Here is a 12,724-nt window from a genome sequence, read left to right as displayed (position 1 = left end):
GGAGACTAAAGCCTCAAGTCTGCTGATACCCAAAGGGATCCCAGATACCCATCACACAGCTCTGAATTTCACTCTGCAAACAAAGTTTAGTATTTGCAATTTTCAGTGCTGCAGCACTTTGGTACTTTCAGTCAAAAGACTACATCTGTATTCTTTTGACACCAATATACTTGCTGCATGAGAAGAACACTCTCCAACCCCCAGCCACACACAAATTCAAGATTCAAGCCTCCTTTAACACAACCAAATCAGTTAGCCTCAAACTTCACGGACAGGTTTTAAGACATTCTATCTAAAATGCACTGAAAAATGTTCAAGTAATTGTATTTTCTGCCTTGAGAATTTAACTTGCTGTTTAGCAAAAGAAAAAAAAGGCATACTGTTTTAGAGTTGTATTTATATCTGTGTACACAGATCAATATATTCAAGACAAAAATAACTTTTAAAAAAGGATGGAGTTAAGCTTTCAACTCATTAACACCTTGCAAATTAACAAATTGTGTTACTTAGAAGACTTACATTAGATCTAATTCGAGTACAATCAAGTATAATTAAATGAGATTTTAAGAACTACATTCTGCATATCGCAGAGTAAACTTGAGAAAACATTGCATTTCTATTCGTATCCTAGTTATTTGTGCCCTCTGGTGGAAGTACATTTATTTGAACATGCCATGTAGCTCACAGTTGGCTTTGGAGACAAATTTAATACTCTAAGTCCAACGTGAAAAATTCCAAACAGGAAAAAAAGCTGAAGACCTTGATGTTGTTCGATACACTATTTGTATGCATTTAATAATGCATGCAAGCAGGATGGTGGGGGAAAAGAAAGATAGTGCAATACTAATTCAAACACTCCAGTTCTTACCTGATCTAAGCTGTCCACAACCCTTGCACACAAGAGAGCTCCTGGCAGGTCAAAATAATTATCATACAAGTAGTATTTAGCTGGAAGAAAATAATTTTAAAAAAATCTACTTTTTAAAAGCCATATTGTATACTTTAATCACAAATAAAAATACATTTAAATAATAGTATAAGCTCCTATTTGGATTTTACTAGTAATAAGAATTATCTGCTTCACAATCTTTGTTAGCCTTTATTCCCGCTTTTGATTCTCATAATTGGTAAATGAAAGTTCTTCACCTGTATCAAGGCAGTTGTATTTTAAAAATTAATTTTAAAGTTCTAAAAGTTAAGGTGGAAGAGATGGGGGAAACCATGTGTTTTAAGAGTCAGGTCAGTATCACTTAACTTCCAAAATACCCTTTTCCCTAGCAGAGGAAACACAAAGAAAGAATTTGAGAAGTTGTTTCAGAAACATTTGGACAGGTCTTACACATAGTCTTGTCCTTTGCACACACATGCTGCAGACAGAGCCTTAGCCCAAGGGGAAGCATGGCCACAGTATTAAATGAGCCCCCAGAAGAGAACAAAATCAGGAGGGTGCAAACGTTCCGCCAGACTGAGGTCATGTTAAACAACTCTTTCCTAGGAGTAAAATGACTTAACCAGTGAATTTTTAACATTCACAAGAGAGCAAGTGCACTTTTCAATGAGTAAGAAAAGCACGTTTGCTGTATGACCAAAAGAAACCTCTCTCTTCTACCTTGTTGCAAACTATTACCTGCAGTTTAGAATAAGCATCACAAACAAGTTTGTCAGCAAAATCTCAAGGAAAATATCTCCATTACATAGGACAATGCAACTTAACTGAGCATGTGTATTACTCAAAATTGCCAAGATGAAAGTAAAATGGAGAAGAAGCACAGAGCAGCTAGCAAGAACGCAAACAGTGCCTTCAAAGCGACTCCCATCTTACAAGTTTTGTTTCCAGACCTGCTCTGCTCTTTGCACCTGCACGTAGGCCTCCAGCAACAGCACTGATGGTAACAAGATTTACCAAATCTGTCTTAAATGTCATAGGCTGGTAATCTCAGCCCACTTCATCAAGGAACAACATGCCCATCTCTATAACTAAAACACACATATAACGTCAGGCTCATTTGTTTCATCACTGGTGAGCTAAATCTAAGTTGAACTCTAGTATTAGAAGTTGAAAATACAAAAAAACTCTCCCCAAAAACATTCACCTATTCCATGAATTCCCAGTTCAAGTATTTTTAAATATTTGTGGTAAGAACTAATACTATGAGGCACTGAAGAGGCCAGAGCAATTTCAAAGACGAGAACATGCTACTGTAAGGACATGCTAACCTGAGCGGGAAACCATTCCACTGACTGTATTAAAATGCTTCCACTCCCTCCTTCCATATGTCTCCAGGATCTCCTCGGATGTCATGCTCCTTGTACCATGGCTTGCCCTATTTGATTCATTAAGTTATTTATATATATTAAAAAAAAAAAAAGAAAAAAGAAAAAAGGAAAAGGTTGAAAACAGCAAAACCACTCCTAGTGCAAAGTAATGCATTGCAACTGAATATTGAGGTGCATGCAGGTTGAGCAGAAGTAACTCTTTTTAGAACTTTGATGCTTCCCAGCACCTAGGCATTTATCATATACATTACAGTCCTCGATAAATGCCCTGCTACACAGAGGTTTGGTTGGCTGGGGGCACGGCTACTGCGCCTCACCTGCTAACACAGTCACTCTGTTGCTCGAATGTTCTCAATTGTGTGAGGACACTCGCTATACTTGAACTATCCATATACACTGCACAATAAAGCACAGTGCAGAAAGCCTATACATCATTCCAAAGCCTGAGAACATTCACAGAGTGCAGGGCAGAACTATGGAAAAGTGCTAATTTGAGCCCTGCATGCAGCTGTGTAACACAGAAGTACCCACAAGCCTTTTTAGGAATTAAAAAACAACTAGCTTGACCATCAAATTGGGCCCCAAAAGAATGCAGACTCCTGTTTTGAAACAAAAGCAGGCAATGCTAGGAGAAGAAATCATGTATCACTCTTCCGTTTATTGTGGTATATCCTGCAGTCTTGAGTTCTGCATTTATACTCTGAAATTCATGGCACTAAATGAATTTCAGGATATGCAGCAGAGACTCACAGGTATTTCTTCCCTTCTTTCAATGAGATCTGATTTTCCCTAGCATCTTCAAGCTCCTTCTCCCATATGCTATCAAAAAAAAAAAAAAAAAGTAGTCTATCTTGAGCACTTGAGCACTAAATTACATAGATTTTCATTTTGGAGAAAAATAAGGGGGAAATGGGACTGGGATTGCTAAACTTTAGATATATTTACTATTCAGATTTGTGATTCAAAACAGAAGTCTTCTATGTTTATATAAAAAAAAAAAAAGAGGGAAAGAGGAACTAAGGATGTACTGAAATGATAACTAAAGGCAAAATATAGCTTTCAAGAGAAAAAAAAACAGAATTTTGAAAGTGAATGTGTTAGTTTTTATGTGTCAGTATTTGATTTACCTCAGGCTATTTAAATTATACATTGTAGGCCTGCAGTATTTTGAATGTGCATAGTACAAAGACAATACTGCTCTCGTCATTAGCATTAGTCATTAGCACTGACTCTGAGTCAGGTTAATCACAGCTCAAAGAAAAACCTGACCCTGGATCTTAGCAGAACTGGAAAAAGAGTACATTTCCAGTAGCCACTGAAAAACTGAATTTACTTTCAAGATCAGTACAGCCCTTAGAGTCTTATATGTTTATTAAAAGTGAGATATTCTTTACTAGCGGCCTTCACAGAATCATTACGAAAAAAATGCACATGGAATATTAAGAGAAACTGATCACCACATCACCAAAGAGTATTTAAAATTTTACATCTAATAAATGAATGTATGCTGAAATTAGTATTTTTAACACTTAATAAAACTGAGAGATGGCTTTCAGAAAGAGGATAAAATCTTTGTGTTTGTTTAACAATATAAACTTATTGTCAATATTACCTTAAAACTGTTCCATCTTCTGCAAGTTTCAGGAAGTTTCCATCTTCAATGTCAAACACCAAGCCTTTACAACTAAGAATAATTTTATTTTAAGGAAGAAACAAACAAACAATGCTTTCAGAGGAATGCCTTGTTGTAGATCAGAACAGTGAAATGCAGTTACAGAAGGTATACAATGATGCTACACAAAAGGAGCAAAATCACAACCCTTCGAACCGTCCATGTTTGAACAATACTTTATATATGCAAATACATATACTACAATGAGGACTGGATTTCACTTTCATAGCAAATTCCTACTAAATAAATCCAGTTCCATCATTCCGTGAGTTCAGTGACTATTCATATATATGAGGTTGGAGGATCAAGGTCCAAACATATACAACTAAGAGATGTGATGTTTAAGCTACTTCTATTAAAGAAATACATTTTTACTTGGTGTCAACTCCTCTACTTTTTATTACTAGGCTAATAACACCAGTTATAAGGGGAGAGAGGGGTAGAACATCACTCTAAATGAGGCAACTAAATATCCAAAGAACATGTGAAGCAGCAGCATTGCCACGCCAGGCAGTGCTAACATGGTGAAGAGTCAGCAGCATAGGACAGACATCCAACAAGAGTTCCTAACTCTCATTGTAAATCTGTACCTTACAGATAATTGAATCGAAGTTCACTAAGGTTGTTTGAAAAAAATAATTCAGAGTTCAGTGTCTAGGATAGTAATGAATAAACAAGACCAACAAGTAATGCCACCTTCATCCTCTGTTAGAAGGTACCCAAAGGAAAAAACATATGCCACAAAGGCAGCAAGCAGACCCCAGCATTTCATGAATGACACCTGGGTGAGCAGCATCAACATGCTGGCTACCAGCACTGTGTGCTTGCTGGTCCGCATTAATGAATCCCCAGCTCCAATAAGGGACTGAGGCCAAGATACCTAGGTCTTAACATAGGATTTCATCCATCAGAGGCCTCAAAAGATGAAAAATACACATACACTGCTTGTCACGTGAAAGCCAAAAATCAATCTTGTTGGAAACTGTCCAGACAAATACTGAATTGTAAAAACAACTGATCAAAACTGCTCCCACAATAACCATAGAATCGTCTAGGTTGGAAGGGACCTTTCAGATCATCTAGTCTAACCGTCAACCTAACACTGACAAAAAACATCACTAAACCACTAAGCACTACGTCTATCGGTCTTAAATACCTCTAGACATTGTGACTCGACCACTTCCCCAGGCAGCCTGTTCCAATGATTGATAACCCTTTCTGTATAATTTTTTTTCCTAATACCTAATCTAAACCTCCCTGGCACAACTTGAGGCCATCTCCTCTTGTCCTATCGCCTGTTACTTGGGAGAAGAGACCAACCCCCACCTCACTACAACCTCCTTTCAGTTAGTTGTAGAGAGCTCTCTCCCCTCAGCCTCCTTTTCTCCAGGTGAACAACCCCAGTTCCCTCAGCTGCTCCTCATGAGACTTGTTCTCCAGTACAGCAGGACAATCACTTCCCTAGTCCTGCTGGCCACACTATTTCTGATACAGGCCAGGATGCTGTTGACCTTCTTGGCCACCCGGGCACACTGCTGGCTCATGTTCAGCTGACAGCTGACCACCATCCCCAAGTTCTTTTCCACCAGGCAGCCCTCCAGCCACTCTTCCTCAAGCCTGTAGCGCTGCATGGGAATGTTGTGACCCAAGTGCAGGACCCAGCACTGGGCCTTGTCAAGCCTTATACTGTTGGCCTCAGCCCATCGATCCATCCAGCCCAGATCCCTCTGCAAAGCCTTTCTACCCTCCAGCAGATCAACGCTCCCACTCAGGTTGATGTCATCTGCAAACTGACTGAGGGTGCACTGGATCCCCTCATCCCGATCATTGATAAAGATATTAAAGAGGACTGGCCTCAGTACCAAGCCCTGGGAAACACCACTCATGAGCAGCTGCCAACTGGATTTAACTCCATTCACCACCACTCTCTGGGCCCAGCCCTCCAGCCAGTTTTTCACCCAGTGGAGAGTACTCCCATCTGAGCCATTGCCAGCCAGTTTCTCCAGGAGAATGCTGTGGGAAACCGTGTCAAAGGCCTTACTAAAGCCCACGTAAACAGCATCCACACCCTTTCCCTCATCCATCAAGCGGGTCACTTACTCATAGAAGGAGATCGGGTTTGTTAAGCAGGACCTGCCTTTTGTGAACCCATGCTGGCTGGGCCTGATCATGTGGTTGATGCATACTTTACTTAAAAAAACCCCAAACAAACGAAAAAAACCCAAGCCTGCGTTTCTCCTAAAAAATTTAGTGACTGCCCACACTTCAAGCCCCCAGCCCCCTGGCCTAGAAAATAACTATTAAAGTTGGAAGATCAGAGATCCACGTTCAAGCTCTTGCTCAGAAACAATTGAGCTCAGAGCAGCAACTTGCATTTCAGCCTTTGGCATCACGGCTTTGTGCTTGATGTGCCACTCATGGGCTACCTCCTGGCACATCAACTTTCCTTGGTTCCTCAGAAGGCTGTTGGAATTATTCTGCCTTACACAAACAAAGACACATCTGTCAAGATAAAAATTACTAAATTCTGATGGTTACTGGATTTAGCAGTTGAACTGAAGGTAGAAGACAAAGGAAATATATAAACTAAGAGAGTAAGTCAGAAGCACAGACAAATGCTCAGTTGTCTCTTCAAAATACCATATTAGAAGTATCTCGTGGCAAATACTTGTTGGAACAAGTATTTAAAACTGTAATTTTGGATTTATCTATTGGGTCCAACAACTGTAACAGCTGCCTAATAAGAGAAGCTGTTTTCCAAGCTTTGCAAAATGTTAGAGCGTGAAGGAAGTTATGAAGAAAGTTTAAGTTATTTTCAATGTACTCACCAGAAGTCTAAGCTGTCTGGAGCTACAGTCAGCAAGTCTTCATCATAACCCTTCTCTGTTACCAGATACTGGGCAAAACTATCATATATTAACTACAAATGAAAAAATAAATGCATAAATTATATTGATTGAGACCAAAGATGTTGCTTCCCGGGAAAGTGGCAACATGCAAGTATTAATGCCTCCTAAGAAATATCAAACCAGGCACCTAGGGGCCTGACCCACTGCCCCCACTACTGGGAAATAGTGCCCGAGGGTATTTTTGTCACAGGTGGAAAACAGCTAAAGATGCTGACAGAACAGTTCTGGTGCAACGTGTCCGGCATAACCAAGTTTACAGCATCCTACCTTAGATGAAACCAAGATGGTAAGTACCTAAGGCTAGTCACTACTCTCCCCTCCTCAACATTTTTCTTTTTTTTTTTTTTTTTGATTTTAAAGTGTCACTGTTACCAAGACTCAACAAGTGGCTTCTGAACCAATAAACAACTACCCCCAGGGGACATTTTAAAAGTATCCCACGGAACATATTTTGAAGGAAACAGGCAACTACTAAGTAATGGCTACTATAAGTTATAAGTTCAGGAAGAACACTGTTAAAGCATGATGTATCAGTCAGTGATTTATTAACCTACCCTGCCGGTCAAGTTGAACAAGATCTGTGTAGATGCTGCCTGGTCCTTAAAGATCATACTAAAATAGTAATTGCTCCCTTTTTTTCATGATTCTTTCATTAAAGCTGTTCCCTGTCCTTTTTTTCTTAATTACAAAAGCTCTTGAAATTAATATGAATAATGTCTGAGAAGGATTAATACAAAGGCAAACACTGAAAGAATAAGAACTAAGTGAATCTTCAGCTGTGCCTGTCAGCATTTTAAAGTATTTTTTATTTCCAATAGATAAGGAGTCATGCAATGGGCATGTGGTAGCCTGTGTGCTATGAGAAGATGAAGAGTGAACTAAGTTTAGTAAATGTTTTTATATTTTTTTCCTCTATTTTGCTCATTGGTTTGGGGATTTTTTTTTTTTTTTTTATAAACTCTTCAGTTAACAATTGTCTAATGTCCGCCTTCATCGGAAAAAAAATTCTTATCAGGAAGAACACACCTGCGCAAGATGTAATGTGTGTGGCATAACAGAAAGCACACGGAAGGTAAGCCTACAGCTGCACAGTTTCCAGCGGGAACTTAAGAGCACATGCATTTTGTAACTTGCTACTGTTGAACCCTCTTTAGTAAGAAAGATGCCCCTCGACAGAAAAATCACTCACAGCTAAAGGGACCGATGCAATTTTTCAATACAGAACGCACTGAACCATACCTATTTATGAATGGGACACCTCATTAACATTTGTTTCTATACCCAATTCGTAAGTATCTTGCAATTACCGTAGCAGTCCCACGCAGTGCAAAATGTAGGTGCATGGAGGCAAATAAAAGGGGAGAGGGGGACACCATAAGCATGACACCACGACACGAACTGGCAAAGTCCTGACATCAACAAAGAAGGACAAGTCCACGAAAGGTTACCAGGGAGTTTAAAACGTGCCAGCCGGAAAAAAAGCAAGAGCGCCAATGGCGGGAAGGCACCGCACATGACAGCGGCTCCTCTCCGCAAGGGACAAGAGGGCTAAGCCACAGATGCTGAGCGCCCCTAAGCCCGGCGTTTTATTTCAAGGGCCAGAAAGTTTGCGAAGGTCGCCTGTCGAAAGTGCTGCGGACTTCTGACTGTCTGCAGCATCCCCAGACCTGGCGGGGGGAGGGAAGGGGAGAGGGAGGGAGGCTCTACCTTTTCCTCAGCGCCGCTACTGTTGGGAAAGCTCTCAAGAAGCACCATTTCCGAGGAAGAAGACATGGCTGTCCCCTTCGCTCGGCCAGAGGCCTGCTGAGGAGGCGGCCGGCGAGCCATGAGAGCGTTTCTCCTCTCTTTTCGGATTTCCCTAGAGATAGCCGTGCCGTCAGGCTCGGGGCTGGCTATCCCCGCCAGCCGGGGTCCCGGCTCCCGGTCCCCTCGTCCCGTCCCCCCAACCCCACTCACCCGAGCGCTCTGCGGGAGCTGGTAGCGGCAGAGCGTGTGGTCCAGGTCGAAGCCCATCACGTCGCAGTCGGCCAGGGAGAAGTCTTGCTGCATGGCCGAGCCGCCGCCACCGCGGGGAGGCGGGCGGAGGAGGAGGAGGAGGAGGCGGAGGAGGAGGAGGAAGGAGGAATGGGCGGGGCTTCCCGCGGGGAGGGGGGGCGGGCGGAGAAGGGGCGGGGCGGCAGCATCCGCCCCGCCCCTTCTCCGCCCGCCGCCCCGCCCCTTCCTCATCATCCGAGCTCTCTTCTCAGTTTGCTGTGCTCAGGTAGAGAAGCTCAGTATGGGTTTAGGAAACAGATTTAGACGGGAAAACACACGGAAATGAGGGATAAAATGCACTAACTCTAATAGTAGGAGAGGATGAGCGCTTAAGGTGTCAGTGCAGAAGAAGAAACGGAGTGTGTAATTTTACCTCTGACGGTTGTAGCTTCTTTCAAAGGCCCCCAGTACCTCCCACAGGTATTAATATACTTTCTAATTATTTTGTGCATGTATACGCACACCATATATTCGTATACACCATTGTGGGTTAGCAGGATGACTAGGCGGATTATGAAAGAGCAAGAGCCCAGATGGGCAGATTGTGAAAGAGCGAAAAGATGAACAAGACGAACAAAAACACTACAGAAGACGGCGCGTGGTCAACTTGTGGTTACCCTGCTGGCTGGAGAAGAATCTGCCTGCTTGGCAACCGAGTTTGGCAAAGAAGACGGTGGTTGGGCAAAATGATAACACTGACTGGCTTAAGGGAAAAGTGCTGAGGGATTTGAGGAACTATATAAGTGGTGTGTTTCTTTTAATAAATGATTCTGGTTGCAGACCCGACCTAAGTCCCTGCTCTTCATACGCTAGACACCTTACATTATATGTATACACCATAAATTAGATATACATCTTGATACATACATATGTTTTAGATATATTGTAAATAAATATATATATGTATACATGCTTGAATACATACATACATATGCACATATGTATACATTTTCCACATTAACAAGTGTGAAACCCGAGCATACAAGAAGAGATTCATCCAGGGTCTCGCACACAACAGGGGTCATAACTATAAAGAGGAGGCAGCAGCCTGGGAACTCTCATCACAGGATATCTTCTCTTCCTAAAGCTGCTCAATTTAGGAAACACAGAGCAAATTCCTGCCCCACTGAAGTAAATGATGACAATTTCAGTTGACTTCAGTAGGTCCAAGAGTTCACCCATAGCTGCTGTTTTGCCATATCCTCACATTAACTTGAAGTATGTCTGACTTGCAGATTACATGGGTACAGCTCTCTTATTCCAGAATTACCTTTTTTTCCCCATAAGGATTCATGCAGCTTCCAAAATTATGTTTAGATTATGGCATTTTAAATTTATAACTTTGCTTGCAAAACATTTTATATGAAAACACCACAAAAATAACACACTGCAGTATTAAAGCATCTAGACAGATACTGAAAATCATATATTCATTGATAGAATCCTAGTATGGTTTGGGTTGGAAGGGACCTTTAAAGATCATCTCATCCAACCCCATGGTCATTGGATTCACTGTCAACTCAATGTAATCTTGAACATCCAGATTTTTTGAGTGCTGTATGATTATACTGGCAGTAATGACAAGCTATCTTAGAATTTACAACACAAAAGTACTAATCATATTTAATCTTAAAACACTTTGTGTACGGAACAATACTCACCAATGGAGAGATTCATCAAGTTAAATTTCAGGGGCATGAACCTGAAGATTAAATTAGAACTATGACAACAAGAAATATAGAAGATATCGATGAAGAGAATTGGTTTTCAGTTCTGGGAAAAAAGAAGATAAATGAGAGAATATCACCATCATATTCAGTATTCACAGCACAAACCTGATAACAGGAAAGTCTCAGCAGTTTACTTTCAGCACAAAACACCCTAAATTAATTTCTTCTCCTTTTGTCTTAAAAGTGTTGCTTTGTATCTCGGTTTCTTCCTTTCAAATGAATCCTTTAAACATACTGACAAGCCTCTCTGGGGCCTTTGTCAGAAAAGGGCTGCTTTTAATTGAAATCCCCATAACAAGTGAACTACCTTAGATTACCTTTTCAGCTCTATCTTTGAATTTTGATGGTACCATGAACTGCTTAGAGATGTCCACATAACTGAGGCTGTCCTTTCGGGCTGTCAGGTCCTAAATGGTAATATTTTAGGTTTCCCCATGGTTAATTTATGTGTCACGGTAATTATTTTTATATTGTAAATACATAGTAATAATCCATTGGGAAAAATCATAAATGCTGTTCTAGAAGGGGAAATTTCAAGAGGGTGCCCGTGGGTGCACGTACCCCATGAAGGTATGTGGGCAGGCCAGTGCAGTGGGTGTGCTGCCTGTGGGCACACACACCCCACGGAGCGGGCAGAACAGGGCAGTGGGTGCTGCCCATGGGCACACAGACCCCATGGAGCTGGCAGAACATGGCATTGGATGCTGCCCATGGGCACACAGACCCCATGGAGCTGGCAGAACATGGCATTGGATGCTGCCCATGGGCACACAGACCCCCTGGAGTGGGCAGGACAGGGCAGTGGGTGCTGCCCGTGGGCACACAGACCTCATGGAGCGGTCAGGACAGGGCAGTGGCTGCTGCCCGCACTTGGTGGCCTCATGTTTAGCTACCTGCAGAAAACAAGTGTGAAGTGCAAAATCTGATGTGTCAAAGACTGTTATAGACAGACAAAGGGGCATTTTGGTTTTCATCATGCCTGATGCCGGCTGTCCACACAGAAGAGGCTCCTACCACCATGTAGTTTTACAGCGAAGAAGTGTACTAACATGCCCTGGATTGCAAAAGGAATGTAACAGGGTCTGGTAACATATATAAAGGCACAAGAACCACGTCAAAATACCACAAGTAAATCTTATCTGTCACACAGAAGTTGTAGGCCTCTGAGCAAGACAAGTACTCCAGCTCCTCGCTTTCTTTGTCCTTAAGAGGGCAGCATTACGATACAATGGAGCATCTGCAAGTTAACTTTGAATCATTGTCACCTTAATCTATTCTGCTTTCCTCAAACTTCGCTTTTATTTTCCTAAGGCTGTGTAAGTTGACTTTGTCAGTTGTGTTTTCTCCTGACTGCAGCATTGCAGCCATTCTCCTGCTTAGGCAAAGGCTATAAGAATTTAATTTAAAAAGGGAAAGGGCCCCTCATATTACTATGGAAGAATATGCAATAGTGATATGTGAGCATAAGAGAAGAATTTGAACAAACATGAAACATTTTTATTTTGGACAAGTAACACTTTCTCACACAAAAGTAAGCTCAGAATATTCTAGATTTTTCCCTGTTTGTTTTTAAAAACAAATGAAAAGTCAAACCAAAAAGTGTTGGTCTTTTTTTTATATTTTATTTTAGCACACTGGTAAGAGCTAGAACCGCAGGTTTTTACCTGATTTAGCTTTCAACTCATGAAGTTGTTCAATGCACAGGTAGGGGAGTGCCTCACAGCCCAGCATCCTCCCTCGGCACTGACAGAGTACCTTCATCCCCACTGAAGCATGCTGCCTGCTCTCCCTGCTGGGATAACTCCCTGCTTTTCACAGCACAGACTCCTCATCTGAGAACTGTTACTTCCATCCCCGACTGACAGGAGGATAGAGCCCACATCTCAGGCTCACCCGACTGGCCCAGCTCACGGAGCTCTGCATACACGTCTCCTGAGAGCTCCCCTAATCCTCACCACATCCTCACCACCAGACAAATTGTGCTCTAATGTCACTCCCATCTCAGGTATACTCACATATTAGCTCTTTTGGTGCCGCCATAGTACACAACCACCTTGAACAACTCCTGAAAAGCCACCACACAGCTCCCATCCTGCAGGCAG

At 41.8% G+C, this 12,724-nt stretch overlaps 1 protein-coding gene across 2 annotated transcripts in view; it reads right to left on the bottom strand.

Annotated features, from left to right (window-relative positions):
• Window positions 1-8,973, bottom strand: part of NT5DC1 (5'-nucleotidase domain containing 1) — a 141,092-nt gene extending 132,119 nt beyond the window's left edge. The window contains exons 1-5 of one of the 2 annotated variants that reach the window (XM_074150749.1): window positions 8,815-8,973; window positions 6,778-6,869; window positions 3,890-3,961; window positions 2,218-2,324; window positions 869-948 (exon numbers count right to left, since the gene is read on the bottom strand). In XM_074150749.1, coding sequence (XP_074006850.1) covers window positions 869-948; window positions 2,218-2,324; window positions 3,890-3,961; window positions 6,778-6,869; window positions 8,815-8,907 — 444 coding nt within the window. In that variant the 5' untranslated portion in view covers window positions 8,908-8,973. Of the gene's footprint in view, window positions 1-856; window positions 949-2,217; window positions 2,325-3,889; window positions 3,962-6,777; window positions 6,870-8,814 lie in introns of both variants that reach the window. The other variant, XM_074150748.1, reaches the window with a different exon arrangement.
• Between the last annotated feature and the right edge of the window lie 3,751 nt (window positions 8,974-12,724).

This window comes from Numenius arquata, chromosome 7 (genome assembly GCF_964106895.1).
Source record: "Numenius arquata chromosome 7, bNumArq3.hap1.1, whole genome shotgun sequence".
Lineage (NCBI taxonomy): Eukaryota > Metazoa > Chordata > Aves > Charadriiformes > Scolopacidae > Numenius > Numenius arquata.
Note: the sequence above shows the minus strand (reverse complement) of the source record. Positions and strands in the feature narration are given on the sequence as shown.